Source organism: Diabrotica virgifera, chromosome 1 (assembly GCF_917563875.1).
Source record: "Diabrotica virgifera virgifera chromosome 1, PGI_DIABVI_V3a".
NCBI lineage: Eukaryota > Metazoa > Arthropoda > Insecta > Coleoptera > Chrysomelidae > Diabrotica > Diabrotica virgifera.
The window spans coordinates 214,603,661-214,631,272 of NC_065443.1; the positions used below are offsets into that span (position 1 = coordinate 214,603,661).

Consider the following 27,612-nt stretch of genomic DNA (forward strand, 5'->3'; position numbering starts at 1 on the left):
ACATAATATTTACCCGCAAATAACTCAAAAAGTATCAACTTCGTGAAAAATGCTATAGAACAAAAGTTGCATATAATTAGTCAGTTAATCCATTTCCGGGCTTATTTTGAACGTATGTTTTTTGACCCCCGAGTAGGGGTGAAACTCACCTCCAGGGCAATAGCAAATATCGGCACAATATCACTTTTGTTTTTTGTCATGTTACCTATGTGTATGCCAAATTTCATGTCAATCCAAGCGGTTCTTTAAAATTTACAGCAAAAACCGTGAGAAAACATTAGATATATGAAGCATTTCGTATAACATTTTTATAGCATTATGGTTGATATTATTTGAAATTTGGGAGTCTAAAAACTGAAATCAATTTATTATAAATTATAAGTTTATTTACGCTTAAGTGTACAATTATAAATGTATTTTAAAGACTTCATAACAAAAACTATTAGTACACTAAGTACCGTATTCTGGGTAATAAGCTATTAGAAGAAATTAATTACTACACAATCATCATTTGTGGTTTATTTGAACAAATCGATCGTTATCTTGTGGGCAAACATTATATCTGTAGTTTAGTATAGATAAAAACAATCGCTTTTTAATAATAATCCTGAAAAACACGTATTTCTTCAACAAAACAAAAATGTAGTACAACAATCCGAAAAATTCAAAGTCCGGCAACACCGTCCTTATACCGTTGTACAGTTGTTGAACGACTCTAACATTCATCCTTACCCACCCATATCTAGAAAGTAGACTCGGCCGAGCCTCAATTAAAACAGCCTACTATGCGTTCTAAAAAGGTTTCGCCGTCCTACAAGCTTCAAAGACGATGTGATATTTTCAGAATTTCACATTTTTTTTCTCTGCTTTTATTGTCTATTCCTGTAGATAAAATAAATAAAAGTAGATATAGAATGAGTACATGAAAGTCGATTAGTGGTTTCAATGCGATTGATTTAATTAAAATGGCTGCTTAATAGAAAATCTGCTTATTTGTAGCTCATTTTCAGTAATTTTAGGGCAGTTTATTTTCTTTTTGGTTATACAACGTATTTAATGTGTCAAAAAAGAGAAAAATAATAGGTGAATATGCAGAATTTTTGATAATTTACTTAAAAATTGCCGTTTTCAAGATTCCTACAGTTGAACAAATACTTCTATTTCTACACTTCTTATAGGTATTATGCACGTATGTGTTTGTATGGCCTCTTATAACGGTGTACTATGTACGTATCATAAGTTGCAGAAACATCAATATCATGGAGAGGCATTTTTTTAAGTGTAAAGAATAGTTGAACTAATAAAACGTACAAAAAGTATTGGCAGAATTAAGCGAAAATACCTATACCTACACCTACAACTATTTTAGCTCTAGAGTCAGAATACACTATTGCATTTTTGTTGATAATTATGTATATCAAAGTAGGTATTCAATGTAAACACATTACAAATATTTTTGCCATACATCTTAAGTGTAGAATAGATTATTTTACCATTTATGTATACCTATTATATTCGTTTTCTTGTAAAATAGGTTTCAATCCGCTAATATCTAATTATTTTAATGGATTTTTATACAAAAACAGTATCTTGCGTAGTTCTTTTGTATCATGCGTTCTGAAAGCGGAGAGGGACTGGATTGGACGATTATAATAGATCGATATTATTTTCCAGCGTGGCATCACCGACAAAAACAAACAATATATCGTAATAATTATAAAAATAGATCGAATTTTGTAGGAATGCTAGTAGCGTAGAACCAGCGACCGAAAAGTCCAGTAGAGAGAGACGAAATATAAAGGAAAGCAACATCGCGCTACACGAAACCGTCCGATTGAGAATCGACGTACGCGCGATGTGGTCTCTGTCTTGAGCGGCGGGTCGTAGCTCGTTTCGGGTACGAGCACAAGGCGTTGCAGCACATTCAAGTCGAAGCGAAGCAAAAGCGCGATTCCCAGTATGTTGTGTAGAGCCAGCGAAAATGAAGTGAATACACAACTCGACACAGTGAAAAAAGTGTAACAAAATCAGTGAAAATAATGGAAAAAGTAATTTGATGTGCATTCAAGGAAGTGTGTGTCGATATGTGAAGTGTTATTGTGTGGAAAACCGTCGAAAGTGCTGCGCCATGAAGTTACAACGGCTGTGTTTTTTTGTGAAATAGTGTTTGTGCGAAGAAAAACAAAAATTCCTCAATGTGGTGTTTAGGGCAAAATGGTCAGAGAGACTAGACACTTGTGGGTAGGAAATTTACCCGAGAATATAAGAGAAGAACGAATTCGAGAACATTTCAAACGGTAAATATTCAACCACTTCTATATTTACACGTATACGTATTGTAGGCAAATAACACGATTATAAAAGCTTAAATCTAGTAGGCTGTGTAGTTAAACTTAGCCCACTACGATTTTTGACACGCTGTTATTTTAGTGTTCAATAATCTGTATTTTCACCATATCTCTACACGCTTTATATTTTAACATTCGCTTTAGAATGTTCATAACAATCATTCGTGGCGTGGCTGTATCAATTTTAATGCACCGTAACTCTCAAAAGATGTACACTAAACGTGGACAAAATGTTGTACTTATGTATCAAGTACTTGGATTACATTTAGAAGGTCTAAACTGTTCAGTACCACGTGGAAATATCTTAGTGTGCATCAGTGGTGTCATGGCAAAATTAGCAGTGTGGGAACGCAGTGCCGGAACGCACTGCTAATTTTTGTTTACAAAACCTAAATTCTCTATTATTTTTTTCTTTTCTTAACCAGTGCGGGAACGGCGTTCCCACGCGTTCCCACACCATGACACCACTGGTGTGCATAAATAATCATTAGATAATAATATGTTCATAAATACAAAATGAGCAACTGTATACTACATTCGCTCTCGCGAGATTTTTTTTGACACTGACGTTAGTAATTTCTTTTTTGAAAAATTCAGTTGTCAGAAGTGTCTGGAAATTACTACAAAACCAACGCACCTGCTCATATCCAATATTATTAATAGTAAACAGACATAAAAATAACATAAACCTTACGCCAATCAATATTTATTTATTTAAACCATTATAATGTATTGATAGCAAATGAGAAAATTATTTATTGTACAAAATAAAAATATTTTGTAGAAATAAACTTCACAAAATTTTATGAGATTAGTAGACACTCCCACTATTTCTAATAATTCTTCTTTTTTTAATGAAAGATTAAGTTGATTTGAGTTGATTTTAGCAGTTAATAGTGTGAGGTAGGAATTTTTGTGTTGTAGGTTTCCTATTCCGAATGTCTCAAAAAAAATCTCGCGAGAGCGAATGTAGTATACTCAGTTTTGCCTAATGGATTTTGTGTGATAGAAATTTTCATGTATTTTTTATAATGTAGCATATAGCAGGCAACTTACGCTTTGAGTTTAATGTTAATATTTTAAAACCATCAAAAGAATAATAATTATAGTCCCAAAAGAACTTTTTGACTTTTGAACCTCACTATCGCCTTTGATTTTATCAAAAACTCACGTATCCAGTTTTATGTACACTCAGATATACTTCTACTTAATTTGATATGTATTGAAAATGAAAATTTATTTGATGACAAATATTGTTCACAAGCTAATGTTTATATTTTTCATAACCATTGAAGATTTGTACCCAAGTATAATACCCTTTGAAAATGGGTACGATAGAAGTATTTGTGTTTCGTTAATGTTAATTACTTAAGGGGTTTTACATATAGACGGAGAGGCAGCGCTGAAAAATCTATTTGAATTTACTAAAGCTAAATTTTTCACAGTTCATTACTGTGATTGTGTAGAGAAACATACTGCGGTCGGTCAAGCGAAACGTAGAACAGGGGTTACTGAGAGGGTATCAAAGTTGCTTTCCTACGAAAGTAATTATTTCCATTTACTAAGACTGAAAATCAGTACACACATTCTAAATTAAATATAAATAAAAGTTATTATAGTCGGTCAGCTGTATGACGGGACAGAGCCGGTCGGTCGGCCCCAATAGTCGATTGAGGAAATGAAGCATTTTGGCTCGCAATTTTTTCGTCCAGCATGGATTTACTTGAAATTTTCACAGAAGGTAGGGAATAGTCCAAGGATCATTTTCTATATCATGCCGCTATCATACGCTAAAACCTTGGGGGTGGTTGCGATCCCATCTCGGGGGGTGGGAATTTTTTATTACATTTTAACCATGTAATTCGATGGAAAAGGTGATTCTAAGAAAAAAATGTTTTTTACATTTTCTTCGTAAAACTAATATTTTTCGAGTTATTCGCGCTTGAAAATAACAGTTTTTCGACGAAAAAAATCGACTTTTTGAGAATACCTCGAAAAATATGCATTTAATCAAAAAAACTGTATATATCAAAATTGTATCTTTTAGTAACACAAACCAAATTCTTTTCCAATAATAATATATCTTTAAGACCAATACAAACCGAGATACGGCATTGTTAAAAGTTAGCTTTTTTCGTCAAATGCATAATTTGAAATATTCAAAGCCAAATAATGGAAAAATTTGCATTTTTCGAGGAAAACTTAAATAATCTTTTTTCAAGTATACAATTAGACCTTTCAAAAAACAATAATAAAAAGTTTCTAGCATGAAAATTAAGCGACTTATAATAAAAAAAATGTCGGTAGGTACCTGCTTTTCTCTACGAAAAAATCAGTGAAAACAACCCCTTAACTACCTTCCTAATTCAAAATTGGTCTTCACCTTTTTGTAGTTCCTTTTATATTTATATTATCAATACACTCAAGAAGTTTGACCTATTTAAAATGCCTAATTTTGGAAAAATATTATATCTCACTGCGTACTGATTTTCAGCCTTAGTAAATGGATTTAATTACCTTCATCGGAAAGCAACTTTGATACTCTCTCAGTAATGAGACCCTTCAAAAATGATTTTGTAGGATTTTTAAAGGGCTATAAGACTCTGTAAATTAAAGTTCGTAAGATGCCTTAGTTTTTAATTGGGGCGGGTTTAAAGGGCTCGAATAAGGGGGTGTTTGCTGGTAAATAGAGGTTTTAAACAGCTATATTTGGCTAACTATTCACTGTAATGAAAATCTATGCACAGGGTAATTTTAGTCATTAAAAAAGCTACAATTTAGTAGTTTATAATTTTTTTCATATCTTCAGTATTTTCGGAGATATTTTTAAGTAAAAGGTGAAAAATACCAAATTGCAAAAAATCAATTTTTCTTTAAACTCCAATTTTTCCAAAATTAGGCATTTTAAATAGGTCAAATTCCTTGAGTGTATTGATAATATAAATATAAAAGGAACTACAGAAAGGTGAAGACCAATTTTGAATTAGGAAGGTAGTTAGGGGGTTGTTTTCACTAATTTTTTCGTAGAGAAAAGCAGGTACCGACATTTTTTTGTAAGTTGCTTAATTTTCATGCTAGAAACTTTTTATTATTTTTTTGAAAGGTCAATTGTATACTTGAAAAAAGATTATTTAAGTTTTCCTCGAAAAATGCAAATGTTTCCCATTATTTGGCTTTGAATATTTCAAATTGTGCATTTGACGAAAAAAGCTAACCTTTAACATGCTGTATCTCGGTTTGTATTGGTCTTACAGATATTATAGGAAAAGAATTTGGTTTGTGTTACTAAAAGATACAATTTCGATATCTACAGTTTTTTTTTTATTAAATGCGTATTTTTCGAGGTATTCTCAAAAAACCCTCTAAAAAAGTCGATTTTTTCGTCGAAAAACTGTTATTTTCAAGCACGAATAACTCTAAAAATATTAGTTTTACGAAGAAAATGTAAAAAACATTTTTTTCTTAGAATCACTTTTCCATCGATTTACATGGTTAAAATGTAATAAAAAATTCCCACCTCCGAGATGGGGTGGCAACCACCCCCAAGGTTTTAGCGTATGATAGCGGCATGATATAGAAAATGATCCTTGGACTATTCTCTACCTTCTGTGAAAATTTCAAGTAAATCCATGCTGGACGAAAAAATTGCGAGCCAAAATGCTTCATTTCCTCAATCGACTATTGGGGCCGACCGACCGGCTCTGTCCCGTCATACAGCTGACCGACAATAATAACTTTTATTTATATTTAATTTAGAATGTGTGTACTGATTTTCAGCCTTAGTAAATGGAAATAATTACCTTTGTAGGAAAGCAACTTTGATACCCTCTCAGTAACCCCTGTTCTACGTTTCACTTGACCGACCGTAGTATGTTTCTCTATACACTCACAGTAATCAACTGTAAAAAATCTAGCTGTAGTAAATTCAAATAGATTTTTCAGCGCTGCCTCTTGGTCATTCTTGCGGGTAAAAAAAGTGACTCTTTAAATAAATTATATCTCGAAAACTAAAAATTATTTTTATTTGTAATTGGAACATGTAAAAGTATAGTACTTAAGGTACTCTCAAAAAAATTTTCAGCCTAAAATATTCATTTTTGTAGAGTTGACTGCAATTTTTCGACAACAGCCCTTTTTTGCGGTGGGCAGCATAACTAAGTCCAGTTTCATCTGAAATTAAAAAATCCAAAAGTTTCTTGTAGTTTATACCTCTGGCTAGTGAATGAACTAAGGAATTAAAAAAAATGAAATTTGAAGATTTTACATAAGTTGTAACACGTTTTCACCGATGTGAAGTTATCCATAGATTCCATCCATAGATTTTTTTTTCAAAATATCGCAAAAATACTGGGACAATAGTACTACCAAGCAAGTATATTATTAAATTAAAGGAAACCAATAGTAAAACTTATACTTAATATAAAATTTTATATTAAAACCAATTTTCCACACTTTGCAGTTCATATTCTCAAAAAGCGAAGAAATACACTTTTTATTTTGGATTTTAATTTTCTTTATGAAATAATGCTTATTAATAAACAACATATCCAAAAATTGAGGAGGAGTGTTTTCACTTAACAGAAAAAATAAATTTTAAAGATTGTATGTGTGCGATTCTTATGGAGGAAACATGTCTTAGTTAATCACCGCAAAAACGGAGAATACACTTTTTATTTTGGATTTTAATTTTTTTTAAGAAAGTATGCTTATTAATAAACAACATATCCAAAAATTGAGGAGGAGTGTTTTCACTTAAGAAAAAAAATAATTTTTAAAGATTGTACGTTTGTGATTCTTATGGACGAGACATGTCGTAGTTAATCACCTCAAAAACGGAGAATACACTTTTTATTTTGGATTTTAATTTTTTTTAAGAAAGTATGCTTATTAATAAACAACATATCCAAAAATTGAGGAGGAGTGTTTTCACTTAACAGAAAAAATAAATTTTAAAGATTGTATGTGTGCGATTCTTATGGAGGAAACATGTCTTAGTTAATCACCGCAAAAACGGAGAATACACTTTTTATTTTGGATTTTAATTTTTTTTAAGAAAGTATGCTTATTAATAAACAACATATCCAAAAATTGAGGAGGAGTGTTTTCACTTAAGAAAAAAAATAATTTTTAAAGATTGTACGTTTGTGATTCTTATGGACGAGACATGTCGTAGTTAATCACCTCAAAAACGGAGAATACACTTTTTATTTTGGATTTTAATTTTTTTTAAGAAAGTATGCTTATTAATAAACAACATATCCAAAAATTGAGGAGGAGTGTTTTCACTTAACAGAAAAAATAAATTTTAAAGATTGTATGTGTGCGATTCTTATGGAGGAAACATGTCTTAGTTAATCACCGCAAAAACGGAGAATACACTTTTTATTTTGGATTTTAATCGCGTGATCAAAGAATCAGCTACGTGCTTCTTGAAAAGTAACACCCGAAGAGTCCTTACTTCCCAGAAGTTGTATAGGTCAGTTATTTTTTTTTTTCTTAAGTGAAAACACTCCTCCTCAATTTTTGGATATGTTGTTTATTAATAAGCATACTTTCTTAAAAAAAATTAAAATTCAAAATAAAAAGTGTATTTCTCCGTTTTTGAGGTGATTAACTACGACATGTGTCTCGTCTATAAGAATCACACACGTACAATCTTTAAAAATTATTTTTTTTCTTAAGTGAAAACACTCCTCCTCAATTTTTGGATATGTTGTTTATTAATAAGCATACTTTCTTAAAAAAAATTAAAATCCAAAATAAAAAGTGTATTCCCCGTTTTTGCGGTGATTAACTAAGACATGTTTCCTCCATAAGAATCGCACACATACAATCTTTAAAATTTATTTTTTCTGTTAAGTGAAAACACTCCTCCTCAATTTTTGGATATGTTGTTTATTAATAAGCATACCTTCTTAAAAAAAATTAAAATCCAAAATAAAAAGTGTATTCTCCGTTTTTGAGGTGATTAACTACGACATGTCTCGTCCATAAGAATCACAAACGTACAATCTTTAAAAATTATTTTTTTTCTTAAGTGAAAACACTCCTCCTCAATTTTTGGATATGTTGTTTATTAATAAGCATACTTTCTTAAAAAAAATTAAAATCCAAAATAAAAAGTGTATTCTCCGTTTTTGCGGTGTTTAACAAAGACATGTTTCCTCCATAAGAATCGCACACATAGAATCTTTAAAATTTATTTTTTCTGTTAAGTGAAAACACTCCTCCTCAATTTTTGGATATGTTGTTTATTAATAAGCATACTTTCTTAAAAAAAATTAAAATTCAAAATAAAAAGTGTATTCTCCGTTTTTGAGGTGATTAACTACGACATGTCTCGTCCATAAGAATCACAAACGTACAATCTTTAAAAATTATTTTTTTTCTTAAGTGAAAACACTCCTCCTCAATTTTTGGATATGTTGTTTATTAATAAGCATACTTTCTTAAAAAAAATTAAAATTCAAAATAAAAAGTGTATTTCTCCGTTTTTGAGGTGATTAATACGACATGTGTTCGTCTATAAGAATCACACACGTACAATCTTTAAAAATTATTTTTTTCTTAAGTGAAAACACTCCTCCTCAATTTTTGGATATGTTGTTTATTAATAAGCATACTTTCTTAAAAAAAATTAAAATCCAAAATAAAAAGTGTATTCTCCGTTTTTGAGGTGATTAACTACGACATGTCTCGTCCATAAGAATCACAAACGTACAATCTTTAAAAATTATTTTTTTTCTTAAGTGAAAACACTCCTCCTCAATTTTTGGATATGTTGTTTATTAATAAGCATACTTTCTTAAAAAAAATTAAAATCCAAAATAAAAAGTGTATTCTCCGTTTTTGCGGTGTTTAACAAAGACATGTTTCCTCCATAAGAATCGCACACATAGAATCTTTAAAATTTATTTTTTCTGTTAAGTGAAAACACTCCTCCTCAATTTTTGGATATGTTGTTTATTAATAAGCATACTTTCTTAAAAAAAATTAAAATTCAAAATAAAAAGTGTATTCTCCGTTTTTGAGGTGATTAACTACGACATGTCTCGTCCATAAGAATCACAAACGTACAATCTTTAAAAATTATTTTTTTTCTTAAGTGAAAACACTCCTCCTCAATTTTTGGATATGTTGTTTATTAATAAGCATACTTTCTTAAAAAAAATTAAAATTCAAAATAAAAAGTGTATTTCTCCGTTTTTGAGGTGATTAACTACGACATGTGTTCGTCTATAAGAATCACACACGTACAATCTTTAAAAATTATTTTTTTCTTAAGTGAAAACACTCCTCCTCAATTTTTGGATATGTTGTTTATTAATAAGCATACTTTCTTAAAAAAAATTAAAATCCAAAATAAAAAGTGTATTCTCCGTTTTTGAGGTGATTAACTACGACATGTCTCGTCCATAAGAATCACAAACGTACAATCTTTAAAAATTATTTTTTTTCTTAAGTGAAAACACTCCTCCTCAATTTTTGGATATGTTGTTTATTAATAAGCATACTTTCTTAAAAAAAATTAAAATCCAAAATAAAAAGTGTATTCTCCGTTTTTGCGGTGTTTAACAAAGACATGTTTCCTCCATAAGAATCGCACACATAGAATCTTTAAAATTTATTTTTTCTGTTAAGTGAAAACACTCCTCCTCAATTTTTGGATATGTTGTTTATTAATAAGCATACTTTCTTAAAAAAAATTAAAATTCAAAATAAAAAGTGTATTCTCCGTTTTTGAGGTGATTAACTACGACATGTCTCGTCCATAAGAATCACAAACGTACAATCTTTAAAAATTATTTTTTTTCTTAAGTGAAAACACTCCTCCTCAATTTTTGGATATGTTGTTTATTAATAAGCATACTTTCTTAAAAAAAATTAAAATTCAAAATAAAAAGTGTATTTCTCCGTTTTTGAGGTGATTAACTACGACATGTGTTCGTCTATAAGAATCACACACGTACAATCTTTAAAAATTATTTTTTTCCTTAGGTGAAAACACTCCTCCTCAATTTTTGGATATGTTGTTTATTAATAAGCATACTTTCTTAAAAAAAATTAAAATCCAAAATAAAAAGTGTATTCTCCGTTTTTGAGGTGATTAACTACGACATGTCTCGTCCATAAGAATCACAAACGTACAATCTTTAAAAATTATTTTTTTTCTTAAGTGAAAACACTCCTCCTCAATTTTTGGATATGTTGTTTATTAATAAGCATACTTTCTTAAAAAAAATTAAAATCCAAAATAAAAAGTGTATTCTCCGTTTTTGCGGTGTTTAACAAAGACATGTTTCCTCCATAAGAATCGCACACATAGAATCTTTAAAATTTATTTTTTCTGTTAAGTGAAAACACTCCTCCTCAATTTTTGGATATGTTGTTTATTAATAAGCATACTTTCTTAAAAAAATTAAAATTCAAAATAAAAAGTGTATTCTCCGTTTTTGAGGTGATTAACTACGACATGTCTCGTCCATAAGAATCACAAACGTACAATCTTTAAAAATTATTTTTTTTCTTAAGTGAAAACACTCCTCCTCAATTTTTGGATATGTTGTTTATTAATAAGCATACTTTCTTAAAAAAAATTAAAATTCAAAATAAAAAGTGTATTTCTCCGTTTTTGAGGTGATTAACTACGACATGTGTTCGTCTATAAGAATCACACACGTACAATCTTTAAAAATTATTTTTTTCTTAAGTGAAAACACTCCTCCTCAATTTTTGGATATGTTGTTTATTAATAAGCATACTTTCTTAAAAAAAATTAAAATCCAAAATAAAAAGTGTATTCTCCGTTTTTGCGGTGATTAACTAAGACATGTTTCCTCCATAAGAATCGCACACATACAATCTTTAAAATTTATTTTTTCTGTTAAGTGAAAACACTCCTCCTCAATTTTTGGATATGTTGTTTATTAATAAGCATTATTTCATAAAGAAAATTAAAATCCAAAATAAAAAGTGTATTTCTTCGCTTTTTGAGAATATGAACTGCAAAGTGTGGAAAATTGGTTTTAATATAAAATTTTATATTAAGTATAAGTTTTACTATTGGTTTCCTTTAATTTAATAATATACTTGCTTGGTAGTACTATTGTCCCAGTATTTTTGCGATATTTTGAAAAAAAAATCTATGGATGGAATCTATGGATAACTTCACATCGGTCACGTTTTCGACCCCAATTTTTCTCATTTTTTAAAAACTGACCATTTTTAAAGTAGTTTTTTTTTATAAAACAAAAACAACTTCACCTAATAAAAATTCCTTCGTTCATTCACTAGCAAGAGGTATAAACTACAAGAAACTTTTTGATTTTTTGATTTCAGATTAGACTGTACTTGTAGTTATTATGCTGCCCACTGCAAAAAAGGGCTGTTGTCAAAAAATTGCAGTCAACTCTACAAAAATGAATATTTTTGGCTGAAAATTTTTTTGAGAGTACCTTAAGTACCACACTTTTACATGTTCTAATTATAAATAAAAATAATTTTTAGTTTTCGAGATATAATTTTTTTAAAAAGTCACTTTTTTTACCCGCAAGTCCTATGTAACCCCTTAAACATGAGTATGTATATAGCAGTACCAGGTGGGTGCTATTGTTCGAGGTGTGAAATTACATAAACAAGGGATCGTTTCCTAAAACAGGTAAATCCCTTGTTTATGAAATTCCACAATTCAAACAATAGCACCCCGGTGTGCTCAGTATTAATGAGTCTCTTAGATAGCTAGTACTACTATACCTAAGTTGTCACACAAGCAAGCCTGCTTTGCTTGAGACTACAGCTTAAAAATTTTATTGTTCTAAATTTTTTTAAATTATGTAGGTATAATATTTTCCAAATTGTAATGCTCTGTATAAATTGTTCTTACACATATTTTGTCTATTTACCTCTATTGTTTCGATTTTGGTTATCCTCCTTCCCATTTTTCTGCAGTCATCAGTCGACTTTTCATGCTTTTCTTCAGTTTCGTTGGTTTTCTCTCCTTCAGTATTGTGTAATTTTTCTTTACTGTCCAACACTCATTCGATTTCTGCAATCATTTACTACTTTGCTTAATTTTCATTAAAAACCTCATTTTGACTATTAGTGCTGTCACCAGGGGGTACAACGGCCTCCTTTATTTAGATGAGTTTTTTTTATGTATTTTGACCCGTAGAACACGAATTTTTTGGGTAACAGTTGATCCGGATGTCGATAAAACAAAACAATTTTTTATATTTTTTGAGTCTTTCTAAGCAAAAAATGTTCTTACAAGTTTTTTCGTAGGATTCATAGTTTTCGAGATAAACGCGGTTGGACTTTCAAAAAATCGAAAAACTGCAATTTTTGAACCCGAATAACTTTGACTAAAAAATAAAATAGCAATTCTGTTTGCAACATTTGAAAGTTACCGATTTTGATTATTTGCATTGCTAAAAATTCATTTTTTCATTGTTAAACAAAGCTATAAACACATAGTGCTTGAGTGATGTTTTCAATGCATCTCTCATTTAAAATCGAATGAGTAGGTACAAGTGCAAGCGCCTGCAAACAGGGTATTTCTACGTGCATACATTAAAACGCATGCATTGGACACGCGTCAAAACACTTAAACACAATTTTTTTAAAGCTTTTTTTAACTTTTTATTGCTTAAAAAAATAATTTTTAGCATTGCAAAAGCTTAAACAATAATAAACGTTAAAAAAAAAATTTAAGCTCTTATACAGTTTATGTCTGCGTAACTTATTGAAAACTTCTTTATAATCAATTTTACGAAAAATGCTCTGCGTCGTATATAATCTAAGATGCAACCATCAGATATCAAATAATATTAAATTTATACGAGGTATGTCAAAAAATATGAATTTCGCTCAAGAGTAAAGCCTTAAATCTTTATATTTCACAATATAGAAAATTGTTATGTATTAAGAAAAGTTGTTTGGAATTAAAAACTATGTTTCAATATTCAATTACATTCCTCTAATTGAAATATTGTGAACTATGTAGGTATATAGGTACATAGTACATACATACTTAACTCTTTAAGACAAATTCATATTTTTTGACATACCTCGTATAAAATTGAAAAAATTTGACATCTGATGTTGCATTTTAGATTTTAGACCAGGTAGTTATAAAGATTAACTTTTTTTCGTAAAGTTGGTAATAAAGTAGTTATCATAATAATTGTAATAAAAAAATGATGTTGGGTATCCCTAATCTGAGAAAAATTTGTAATTTTTTTTTCAATTGGAAGAATGTAATTGCATATTAAAACATAGTTTTTAATTCCAAACAACTTTTTATAATAGCAATTTGTGATATCTGTAAATATAAATATACTTTATTCTTGAACGAAATTCATACTTTTAACATACCTCGTATAGAATTGATAAAATTTGATATTTGATGATTGAGTTTTAGATTTTAGACCATGCAGAGTATTTTATGACGAATAACTTTTTTTCGTAAAATTGATAATAAATAGTTTTCCATATGGTTCCTACTTACGCAGACATACAGGGTAGTGAGAAAGTATGGAAACACGGTAATTTCTCGGAAACCGCTAAAACAATTTTTATAGATTTTAGTGGTTCTGGTGGTTTGGTCTTCTAATGTGACCGATATTATAGTGGTAATTACATTGTTGTCAAATCTTCCGTTTTTCTGGAAAAATCTAATGAACTTTCTTATTTCAAATGGAACACCCTGTATATTTTTGCGTTTTGAAGTTGCTAAGAAATACTTACTGATTATTTTTCATGTTATACCTATTCCCTATACCTAAATGCCATACATAATTTCGGAGTTATTGCTACTTACATTTTTATTAAAAAAACAAATTTTAACAAATTATAAAAATAAATTTTTTCGGCCCGGGTAGACATTATTTTAGGTTCTCTGGATCATTGGGAACCAAAAAGGTCTTTTGTAATTTTCCTCTAATAATCGTTTCCGAGTTATAAACAATTTAAAACTGAAAAAAATCGAAAAATGACGATTTTTAAGGTACAAAAACACAAGTAAAAAATATTATTTTTGAAACTACGAAGTGCCTAAATTCAAGTTCAAACCTTATTTTATCAGGTACCGATAAGTAATTTGGTCTTACTTCATTTTAAAACATTGTTTTTTAGTTGCTATTGCAGCCTGATCGCCCGTGTTCTCATAGGGGCTTCATTACCAATAAAAAAAAAACAATGTTTTAGAATAAAATTCTACAATGATATATGCCACAAATTCTTATAGGAAGCTGATGAAAGAAGGTGCTTCGTAATTTCAAAAATAATTTTTTTACTTGTGTTTTTGAGCCTTGAAAATCGTAATTTTTCGATTTTTTTTTAGTTTTAAATTATTTATAACTCGGAAACGATTAACGTTAGAGAAAAATTACAAAAGACCTTTTTGGTTCCCAATGATCCAGAGAACCTAAAATAATTCTACCCGGGCCGAAAAAATTGATTTTTATAATTTTTGTTTTAAATTTCTTATTAAAAATGCAGCAATAACTCCGAAATTATGGCATTTAGGTATAGGGAATATAACATAAAAAATAATCAGTATTTCTTAGGGACTTAAAACGCAAAAAATATACAGGATGTTGCATTTGAAATAAGAAAGTTTATTAGATTTCCAGAAAAACGGAAGATTTGACAACATTGTAATTACCACTATAATATCAGCCACAATAAAACATTTATTTTTAATTTTGAAAAAAAAATGGAATTTTTTATGTAATTAACTTGAATATTATTACTTAGTACATAATACCAAAAATCTCAATGAGTAATAAAATGTTCGTTTTTTGTTTTTCTAAATATTTTTGATTTTTTGTTTTCTTGTCAGACAAAAATTGGTTATGCTATGGCTGTTCAAAATTTGCCTAAACTCGTGATTAGTTACTTGTTCAAGCCATTTTAACTACAGCTTTTTCAAAAATAAGCACTTGAACCGATGAAACTTACAGATCATATAAATATTAGGTACATAAGCAAAGTAACTTGTAAAGTGGTAATGATAAAATTTATTTGTGATGCTAATTAGAGGGTGATTTTCCCCGATTTTTTTTACCAAAAAAAAGGACAAGCATTTTTTTGAACGTAAAAAACTTGCTTACTTTTACTTAATGCTAGAAACTTTTTTAAAACACTTTTTCTCTCTCTTTCCTCTCTTTCTTACTTCAAAAAAAATGCAATGAATTTTCCCCAAAAAAGTGCTTCATTTTTTGGTTATTTCACTTGAAATATTCGATTTGGAGTTGGACGAATATGAACCTATTTTTCCTTAGCTACAACTCTGCTTCTACTATGTTTAGAGACCTTACACATACACATTTTTTTTCACTTTTTTATAAGCTATATTTTTGTTCAGAATGTTTTTTCGATAAAATACTTAAAATTTGAGTTATTTGCGAAAAACCGTCTAAAAACGTGGTTTTTGTTGTTGAACAATGAACATACTTCCTCGTAAATAACTCGAAAAGTATCAACTTAGTGATAAAACGCTATAGAACAAAAGTTGTTTAGAATTAAGTAGTCAGTTTATCCACTTCCGGACTTTTTTGAACGTGTATTTTTTCACCCCCGAGAAGGGGTGAAAGTCACCCCCAGTGCAAAAGCACACATCGGCACAATATCACTTCTTTTCTTTAACATGTTAGTTATGTGTATGTCAGTATGTCAAAGGACATCGCACACATCTTATGGAAAATATAATGTCACTCAAATTCAATAAAATTTATACGATTAGATTCGTTTTAATACAACGATCAATTCTTATCATTGCGCCAACTCCTAATTATGATTAATTACGGCGCAAATTGCAATTAAAGTTTATCGAAATCACATTTTTGGAGTCCATAAAATGTTAGTTTACAATCATTATTGCTTTGAGTGCTATTCATAACAGCTTAAATCCCGCTGGGCCTAAGCGGATTAGTGAAACTAATCCGCTGATTTATGGAGTACCGAAAATCTGGGTATTTTAAAATATTTTTTCTCTCTCTAACTTATGTACCTACCCATTTGATTTCAGATTTATTTGTATCAACTTCTGCTCTTATTTTTGAAAATAGAGAGTTGGCGCAATGATAAGATTTGATCGTTAATTTAAAACGAATCTATTGGTATAAATTTTATTGAATTTGAGTGACATTATATTTTCCATAAGATGTGTGCGATGTCCTTTATAGACACGAGATTTCAAACAAACACAATATATATAGACACAAACTTATACGAATAGATTCGTTTTAAAGTAACGGACAAATCTTATCATTGCGCCAACTCTTAATTACGTATAATTACGCGCAAATTGCAATTAAAGTTTATCGAAATCACATTTTTTGAGTCAGTAAAAGTGTCAGTTAGGCCGATGCCACATTATGCGTTTTGACCGGATGCGGTGAAAACGCATCCGTTTCCAACGCAACCGGACCGACCTGTCACACTATGCGTTTAGTCTGGTGCAGTTTGTAAGCGCGTACCGATGACTCAAAACGCATCCGTTTCCAACGCAACCGGACCGATCTGTCACACTATGCGTTTTCACCGGATGCGGCGGAAACGCATTCGGCCAAAACGCATAATGTGGCATCGGTCTTACCATCACTATTGCTCTGGGTGCTATTCAAAAGAGCTTAAAACCCCCCGCTGGGCCTAAGCGAATTAGTGAAACTAATCCTCTGATTTATGGAGTACCGACAATTTGGGTGTTTTAAAATATTTTTTCTCTGTCTAACTTATGCACGTACCCATTTGATTTCAGATTTATTTATATCAATTTCTGCTCTTATTATTGAAAATATAGAGTTGGCGCAATGATAAGATTTGACCGTTAATTTAAAACGAATCTATTCGTATAAATTTTATTGAATTTGAGTGACATTATATTTTCCATAAGATGTGTGCGATGTCCTTTGCATTGCAGTAAAAACCGTGATTAAATGGACTATACCCGGGATCAAAACTTTGTTCTTCTTCTTCACGTGCCATTACTTCAAAGAGGGTCGGCAAGCATCATGGCAATTCGCACTTTCGATACCGCTGCTCTAAAATCATCAGAAGTGCAGTTAAACCAAGCTCTCAAATTGTTTAACCAGGAGATGCGTCTTCTTCCACGACTCCTTCTACCCTGTATATTCTTCCTTGTATTCTACAACATGTTATAACGCTCGCCCCTCATGACATATGTTCCAGATATTGCAGTTTTCTTACTTTAATGCTATTTAAAACCTCTTTCTTTTCCCATTCTTCTCAACACCTTGACATTCGTGACTCTATCCACCCAACTTATTCTTAATATCCTTCTGTGGGCCCATAACTCGAAGGCTTCTAATCTGTTCGAAACATCTTTCTTTAATGTCCAGGCCTGCAACCCATAAATACTCCAGAGTAATAAGCTAGAAATAGACCATGTTCGGGACACTCAAAGATCCAGGTAGCTGACTACTTTTTTAGTTATTGTAGACCTATAGGTAGAAAACCTACCTGTTTCCTGCCTAGAGTTTGCGTCCGTTTTTTAATTATTAACAATTTAGTGATTTAACAATTTAAAAATCGCGATTTTTTCGCACCCCATTCAAAAGCTAAATAGTTTTAGAAAATTAAAAAACCTTCAAAATGCCGATTTTTGAAAGCTAAAAAGTTATTATTGGTACGCAAACTGCAAAATAAGTAAGTTATTTGTTAATAACTTTTACTAAAACTACCTTAGAACTTTAGTGTTTCACCCAAAGTTGGGTATTGGGGTACTTAATAAACCTTCAAAATTTGAGACTGATCCATTAATTAGTTTAAGAGTTATTCTAATTGTTTATCCCAGAGACCTTTATTTTGCAATAACACACAAGACAGAAAATAATGAAGAGCAATTCTGCGTATGCCAAATAAAAGTAGAAAACTTATGCTATCAAAATGTACTAAAAAAAGATATATTATCTAATATAGTCAAAAATCCTAATGCCAAATTTGTTAAATTTTGTAGTTTATAAACATTTAGAATAACTTTAAAAATATTGTCTGTAGAAAAAATCATTTTACATATTAGAAAGCTGGTATTTTACACGAATTTTTAAAATTGTAGTTCAATTGGTGACTAGTCTTGGTAAGTGAAGGGGTGGGGGGAGCTGGGAACCGACAAATGCACGAGTTCAAAAACTAAAAAAGGCAACTTAAAACTACTATCATTTTCTATATCTCCGGATCTACTGAATATATTTTAATCGTTCTTTTTTTAATTTGTATTTAATTTTTCTGGACATTACAAATATGCAATTTGTCTAGACATTTATTAATTAATATAATAAACAGTCTAATTTGTTTAAACAAATTTTGAAAAAATAATTTTTTCCCAAAAATCTATGATTTTAATAATACTATCGTTATTAATCATAGAAAAAGTTAAGGTATACTTTAATAAATAAATAATTATCTTCAATAAATAATTATCTAATAAAAATCATTTATTTATTAAAGTGTACTTTTACTTTTTCTATGATCATTAATGATACTATGATTAAAAAATAGATTTTTGTAAAAGAAATATTTTTTCAAGAATTGTTTAAACAAATTAGACTCTTTGTTAATTAATAAATTGATAAACACATTGCATATTTGTAATGTACGTAGAAATTACATACAAATTAAAAAAAGAAAAATCAAAATCCATTGAGTTGATCCGGAGATACAGAAAATATATTCGTTTGAAATTGCTTTTTCGGTATTTTAACTCGGTGGATTTGTAGGTTCCCCCTAGTAATCGTTTGAACTACATTTTTGAAAACTCGTAGAGGGTGCTGTGAAGGTACAATGCTTGTGCAATTTTTTTACGAAAAAATACAAATCCCATTCTTTAAAACAGCATTATTGAGATTCCTTAATTATTATAAACAAATTAGCTGTGAATTAAAAAAAATATGGCTAACTTTGTCCAAAATGAATCCAGGCGAAATTTTTTTATTTTGAAAATTCGTTTTAAAATACTATCTTTTCGAATATAGGTACATAATCTTATCTTTTCGAATATACATAAAAAGAAGTTATTTTAAATGTTTATAAACTACAAAATTTCAAAAATTTTGCATTAGGATTTTTAACTATATTAATTATTTTTTTATCTTTTTTAATACATTTTGATACTGTCACTCTTCTACTCTCATTTGGCATACTCAGAAACTCAGAATTGCCCTATCTTAATTATTTTCTGTCTTATCTTATTGCAAAATAAAGGTCTCTGGGATACACAAATAGAATAACCCTTAAACTAATTAATGGATCGGTCTCAAATTTTGAAGATTTGTTAAGTACGCCAATACCCAACTTTGGGTGAAACACTAAAGTTCTAAGGTAGTTTTAGTAAAAGTTATTAACAAATAACGATTTTCACTTATTTTGCAGTTTGCGTAGCAACAAATTAAATTTTTAACTTTCAAAAATTGGCATTTTGAAGGTTTTTCAATGTTCTAAAAAACTGAATTTTGTAATTTTACGTCAACTATTTAGCTTTTGAATGGAGTGCAAAAAATCGAAAAAATCGCGATTTTTGCACTAAATTGTTAATAAATAAAAAACGGACGCGAACTCTAGGCAGGAAACAGGTAGAATTTCTTCCTATAGGTTTACAATAACTAAAAGTCGTCAGATACCTGGATCTTTGAGTGTCCCGAGAAAATGCTTATTACTCTGGACTAAAAACAATACGGAGAACACGTAGCATCTCAGAAGTCTCATCTTTAAAGAAATTGTAATATCCTTGCTACAGAATACTTTTTTTAATTTGTTGATAGCATTTCTTGCTTTAATCTCTTCTGTGAATTCAGTAGGTATTTTCGTTAATTATTGTACCCAGATATTTATATTTTTTAACTTTTTAAATTTGTTCTTCATGTATTGTTATGCTTTTTGGCGCTGTTGGCCTTTTGTTATTACCATAAATTGTGTCTTTTTTGTGTTTAGGGACACAATTTTCCGTTTTCTTCACTGACTTCTATCACTCTGTCAACCATTTGTTGTAAATCTTCCAGACATTCCGCTAATAAAATAGTCTCGTCGGCAAACCGTATATTATTGATTGGTCGACCATTGATTCTTATTCCCGTTTTATTTCCCGTAAAACTTGTTACCTATTCACTATTTTAGCTCTCGTTAATATTTTTACTCGCCCTGTAATTGCTAGATTTGACGCGGGCTATAAATTACCTCCAACAAAACACTTCATTCTGGATTTATTTTGGCAACCTTCTGCAATCGACGAGAGCGAGGTATTTTGTGTTTCTTTCTAAAAATAAAAAAATCTGAGATATATCACAGACCCCCAGCCAAATGTATATCACGTTGTGTTCTCACATAAATATTTATTCGTTGCTCAGCTTGTGTATGTTCCATATACAAACAGCGGATAATTGTAACAGAGGGGTGCTTCGTTATTACACGTCTTAACAGAAAATATAATTTTTAGTGGAAATAAGGTGTTCTACAGTGTGTCTGAGTAACTTGGAACCATATGGCAAACTTTTTTATTATCAATTTTACGAAAAAAGTTATTCTTCATAAACTGTTCTGCATAGTCTAAAACCTAAGATGCAATCATCAGATATCAAATTTTATCAACAGTATACGAGGTATGTCAAAAAATATGAATTTCGATCAAGAGTTAAAGTACCTCTATATTTCACAATATCGAAAATTAATATTAAGAAAAGTTGTTTGGAATTAAAAATTGTGTTATACTTATAAAATTATTCTTACCTATTCTTCTAATTGAAAAAAAAAAATGAAAATTTTTCTCAAATTACGGATAGGTACCAACATAATTTTTGTTTATATTATGTCAAAAAATATGAATTACGCTCAAGAGTAAAGTACCTTTACAGTTCACAATATTCCAATTGGAAGGATGTAAGTAATTGCATATTGAAACATCGTTTTAATTCTAAACAACGTTGTATAAAAACAACCTTCAATATTGTGAAAAATAAAGGTATTTTACTCTTGAGCGAAATTCATATTTTTTGACATACCTCGTATAAAACTGATAAAATTTGATATCTTATAATTGCATCTTAGTTTTTAGACTATGCGGAAGTTTTTATAAAGAACACCTTTTTTTGTAAAATTTATAATAACGGAGTTATCATAAATAAAAGTTGGGTATCGTAATTTGAGAAAAATTTAAAAAACATGTTTTTTTAAAATCGAAATAACAATTTTCGATATTGTGAAATATAAAAGTATTTTACTCTTGAGCGAAATTCATATTTTTTGACATACATACCTCGTATACTTTTGATAAAATTTGATATCTGATGACTGCATCTTAGGTTCTATTCTAGACTACGCAGAGCAGTTTATGAAGAATAACTTTTTTTCGTAAAATTGATAATAAAAAGTTTCCCATATGGTTCCAAGTTACGCAGACACATTGAATAAAAGCAATTGCAATAAAACTAAAAATTTAGTCATTATTACAGCTTTAGTGCAAGTCACTATACAATTGATAACACAATAATTACTAACGTTATTAGAAAATCTATCGAAAGTGGAAAAAAAATATCTAATCTATGTATTTATAGATGGACAAGCCTTTCACAAGGTAAGCACAGAGGTTTTTTTGATAAATTTTACATGTTTAGTTTCTTCAAAACCATTTCAGAAGTTAGCAGCAGTATAAAAACTTGACAGAGAATCTTGTTGTTAAATCAACTTTTTGAATTATTGCTTAGATTCAATGATTCTTTGTTTTCTATGTTTTTCTCCATTTTGGTGATCTTTTACTATACATACAAACACTTACATGAATAGATCACTTTTTGTTAGTTAAAGTGTTCATTATTAAGTACCCATCTTATTCTATTTTCAAAATTTTTATAAGTGAAGTATAGGGAAGGGAGTAAAATGATTTATATTATATTTACGAACACTAGTGTAGGGGAGCCCAAGCGTGGATTTTTGCAGTTACTCGAGCGCGTCAGATTATTACATGATTGGCTCTTAATGCAGGGTTCGTTAAGGAGAGGCCGAAAAAAAATATATCCTTAGAAAAGCTCGAAATCGTCAGATTAAGATAAGGTAAGTTAAGTACATGCAAAACAGTGTATATTTCAAAAATCTGACGATTTGAGTGGGGCGTAAGGAATGGAGTCGCAAAGTTTCACAAGAAAAATGGAAATATTTCGCGAAATGAATGACAGATCGTAAAACTAAAAAATACTTGCTCCATATTTTTCAAAAATCTATCGAATGGTACCAAACACGATTTCCCACAGAGAGGGGTGGGGGGTAAATTTAATATCTTAAATACGAATCCCGCGATATTTCGCGAAATGAACATCAGATCGAAAAACTGAAAAATACACTTTTTCAATATTTTTGAAAAAGCTATCTAATGGCACCCAACACGACCCCCCACAGAGGTGGGGTGGGGGGTTACTTTAAAATCTTAAATGGGAGCCCTTATTTTTTATTGCAGATTTGGATTCCTTACGTAAAAATAAGAAGTCGTTTGTTGAATGTCTCCATCTAAATGGGTTTTTCACAATATTGAGATGGATCGAAAAAAATCAGCTTAAAAAAGTTTTGCTTAAATGTTAAATAAAAAAACCATGGCACAGTAAAAATTTCGATATAGTCGATTCGCTAAACTCAAGACATAACTGGCTAGATATTTTACTAAGTAATTTTGCCAATTTGGTAAAATTGGCAAAAAAATAATTACTAAATAGTTAATAATTACTAAATAGTTAGTAATTTTGCCAATTTTGGCAAAATTTGCCAAAAACAAAAAAAATACCTACTAAAATTACTAGTCAATTGTGTCTGAATTTAGCGAACCGACTATACCCACGGGATGATACGCCTTTACGAGCCCCTTCCCATATCATTTGGCCCAATGCAGATTGAAAAGAAAATCCAATTTTATAGAACAAATACAAAAGTCAAGCAACCTAAACTTTGAAAGTTTGAATTCATCGATAACTTGTGGATTTCCAGAAGTATACAAAATATCTTTTAAATTAATAAAAACGATTAATTAAACAGAATAACAACAAATTAAAAAAACGTAAACAATATCTAATTTTAACAAAACAAATGTGAAAGTTTACAAATCAGTGACATCCCTTTTATTTTTAATTAGATTCAAAATTCTTCGAGGCATAGTTTTTACAAAGTTCTGGCGACACTCTGGTGTAAATGAATCCCATATTTTTTGCAAGTTTTGCTTCAATTCTTTGACGGGCCTAGCAGGATGTTTCCCCAATGTTTTTTTTTATTTCGCGTCACAAAGAGACGCGAAAGTTTCTCTCAGGGACAAGTAGGGACTGTTAGAAACGTATTCTAGAAGTAGTATATCATGGTCTCCAGTCCAGTTTAAACTCTTTTGAAGTATGGCAACCTAAGCCAACCCGTTGGAAGACAAAATGTTTCGCTGATTTTAACTTATTTAAATGAGTTTGTTCCAAAATCAGTAAGAGATTATTTAAAACCTTCAAATATTATTTGCTCGTATTTAAAATTCTATCGATAAAATGCAACTTTTCCACACCTCTCGCCGACATGCTGCCTCAGACGTAAGAAATAAGACGTAAGACGTAAGAAATAAACTTAAGAAATATGACTTTCCTGTTGAGAGAGTAAGGCTGAAAATCTTTATTTTTTCTGCGAATAACTCGACTCCTACTGTCTCCAATTCGACTCCAACACACACACTTTAAATCTGGATTCATCACTCCAATGTATTGCATCCATTAGTGAATTTGTCCAACCTCAATGCTCTTTTGACCATTTTAACTTATTTTTCTGGTGTTGTAATGTTAAGACTGGATTGTCATTAGTCTTGAGATAAAATGAAATTTTTCAAAAGCAATTCATATTGATTTTTTTCAACTTGATTCAATTAATTTGTAAGTAAGCAAATAATAATTTGTGGGCCTCTCGGTGATATGTTGATCTAGAAACGTGCCTTCTCGTTCCAACGAGGTTACTTCACAAAACACTTAAATCTAGATAAGTTGCACGTCGTTTTTTCACTATAATGCGTCTTAATTCCCTTCGATCTGCTTCGTTTATTTTACTTTTTCCTGCATTTATAGGTTTGGTAATGCCAAAACCTGAGGTTTTGTATCTTCAAATCTTTCTTGCACTATACTGTGACAATTGAAGCATATTCGCGATTTCCGAATTGGATTTTCCAGAATTCAAAAATCTATTGATCATTGAACAAAAATGTTTTCATCCGTCACTTTATCTCCACCGATTCCCATTGATAATTTTATCTCGACAAACGGTAGTAGGCTTTATAATATCACCAAATCTATTTGACATTAATTGACAATTGTTTTGCTATAATTTTGCACAGCTAGTCTGATTTTAAGATAATTATGAAAAAAGTCAATGTATGTTGATGTAAGTGATCAAAGGCCACGGTTTAGCGATTTTTTATTATTAGTGCTTGAACTAAATAAAAATATCACAGGGGTAATGTTTTCAATAAATATTAATAAAAAAGGTAATAATAATTAATATGCGGACTTAATATTAATTAATATGCGAATATAAAAATATGTATACTATCATTTGTTTGTGGTAATTACCATAAACTGCAAATTCCAAAGGTGGGCCAACTAAAATGGGAAGGGGCTCGTAACTATTGACTTCCTCCAGATACTCCAGTTAAAAAATAGTGGCCAGTAATTTTTCGATTTTTCAAGCCCTTTTTCTGCTTGTTTTCCTGGGGTATTGGAGGACCACACAAAAGACTGTAAACGAAGGATTAATTTAATTTTAGTCTTAGAAGACGTGTACTATATCTGACCCAGCAGCCAGTATATGATTTAGTTAATGCTGTTCTTCCTTTCGGTTTTAAAAGCCTTGTTTGAGATCGCACTCAAAATAAATGGGGTCTAAAAATACTAACATGTGTGTGTGTATGCAGTAAATAAAACGTCGAGGTGGATTCTATAGACCAGAACGTTTTTCGGTGGATGCACTTGCTTAATATGTAACGAGAAGGATGTATTTTTAAAGGCGGCTTTTTCGATGCAGACAGACAGGGGCGGTTTCTCCATTGGTTCACTTGTGCAGTGAACACCCAATCAAATTTCATTAAACTACATATTTTTAAAAATCTCATAAATATCATAGTATCATTAAAATATAACTGTATTTATTAATCACATAATTTGATTTGTTTGCACAACACTGCTACGCTAGATGCACGTGGTAAGTGCAGAATTCAAATTGAACCCAGCCACTATACAGTAACCCTATAGAAGAACGAGAGCTCTTAAATCCGTGAACCAGGGATTCTCTTATCTTAAAACATTGACGATTTGTGCACTGCACACAGAGACCGGGGCGAAGCGTTTCGATTCACAGTTTGGCATTTTCTGTTGTGCGATTTTATTAAATACAATATTGGTAGGTAGTTTTTTTAGGATGGTGGAGCCTTATTCAGTGAAGTTTATAAAAGAAAATGTAAATAGTTTTGAAAATCGACTTCTTATAAAAAAAATGGACTAACTTGGCGGAAATAAACTTGGTACAAGAATGTGCAATAAGAAACAAAAAGTTTAAACATTGTTTTAAAGTTGAACAATATAGAAAAACTTAGTGATTATGTGGGTGTGATAAACTACATTCTTCATTTTGTTTTCCATGTTTAGTATTTTCAAAGAATAAAACTATAATTTCAATCTCGGTCTTTGGATGCCGTTAAAATAAACGGATTTTTAAACAGTTTTGACAAAGCCATTTCATTATTCGTAACTTATGCCTCCACCTTCACCACCGAAGAAGAGCCACCATTCAGTAGGTATCATATTCTGCACAAAACAAAAAAAGTGTGTGACATCCTGACTAATCGGGTCCAAGATAGGTTTCATTTTACAGAACATCTTTTGGCGAGGCCCCAAAATTTTTTCGCCTACGGCGCTTATTACCGATTGTATAATTACATTCTTTAATTGAATACCCTCCTTAAATTACCACGAGCCGCCACTGCAGACAGACCTCCAACGCCTTTCTTTTTAACTATGGACGAATGCCTGTATTCAATTAAATAATATTGTAGCAGTCTTTCTATTCCTTTAACCTGCTTCCTTTGTATCCTTTGTATTATTCATTCTGTGGACTTTGAGTTAGACATTTTGTAAAAAAAATTATGAAATTGTAATAAAATGATAGCAGATAATTCGAAAATTTCACACACCTCGGAGTCGGGATACTTTCATAACATTTTTAATTAGACAAGACGAAAACGGCGGGTTCGTTGGAATAAATATTCCCATGAGATTTTTTTGCATAATCATTCGTGAGACATCCCAGAATAAGGTTCAAGAAGTCGCCCACGCGAAAAGTGGTCCAAATTTTTTTAACGATTTTTTTTAATCAAATTGCAAAAATCAAATTTTTCGACCCGGACAAATTTTTTTTAGATATTTTCGGACCATTCGGGTCAAAAAAGGTATCTTGTAATTTTTCTCTCGTGTTCGAGTTATAATATAAGCAATTTAAAATTTGAAAAACGCGAAAAAGGCCATTTTTAATACTTAATAACTCGGTTAAAAATTATTATTATGAAAGTCAGAAAGTGACTAAATCAAATTTAAAGCCCCCCTGACATGATCCTGAAGAGATTTGTGTCATTAATTTATTACTAAGCTGTTATTTTTAATTATTAATAATGAGCGGTAACATTGTATTGACGCAGCTGTAAATGTGAGTGCGAGTGAGATGCGCCATTAGACTGCTTGAATGGCATCTCTTTCGCACTCATCATGGACGGCCGCCTAATACGTGCATGGCGCTCATTATTATTACTTAAAAGTAACAGCTTAGTAATCAAATAATGACAAAAATTTCTTCAGGATCTTGTAAGGGGTATTAAACTTTGATTTAGTCACTTTCTGACTTTCATAGTAATAACTTTTAACCGAGTTATTAAGCCTTGAAAATCTCCATTTTTCGTTTTTTTCAATTTTAAAATGCTTTTACCTCGAAAATGATCAATTTTAGAGAAAAATTACAAGAGACCTTTTTTATCCAGAATGGTCCAAAAAACCTAAAAAAAAATGCTCGGGTCGAAAATATTGATTTTTTTCAATTTGATAAAAAAATTGTTAAAAAAAATTTGGACCACTTTTCGCGTGGGCGACTTCTTGAACCTTATTCTGGGATGTCTCACGAATGTGATTATGCAAAACAATCTCATGGGAATATTTTTTCCAAAGAACCCGCCGTTTTCGCCCTGTCTAAATTGGATGTTTAAGTTTTC

General features: G+C 30.5%; 1 protein-coding gene across 2 annotated transcripts in view; it reads left to right on the forward strand.

The window, feature by feature from the left end:
- The first annotated feature begins 1,825 nt into the window (after positions 1-1,825).
- Positions 1,826-27,612, forward strand: part of LOC114326422 (protein split ends) — a 507,603-nt gene continuing 481,816 nt past the window's right edge. The window contains exon 1 of one of the 2 annotated variants that reach the window (XM_050647093.1): positions 1,826-2,297. In XM_050647093.1, coding sequence (XP_050503050.1) covers positions 2,215-2,297 — 83 coding nt within the window. In that variant the 5' untranslated portion in view covers positions 1,826-2,214. The remainder of the gene's footprint in view (positions 2,298-27,612) is intronic. The other variant, XM_050647097.1, reaches the window with a different exon arrangement.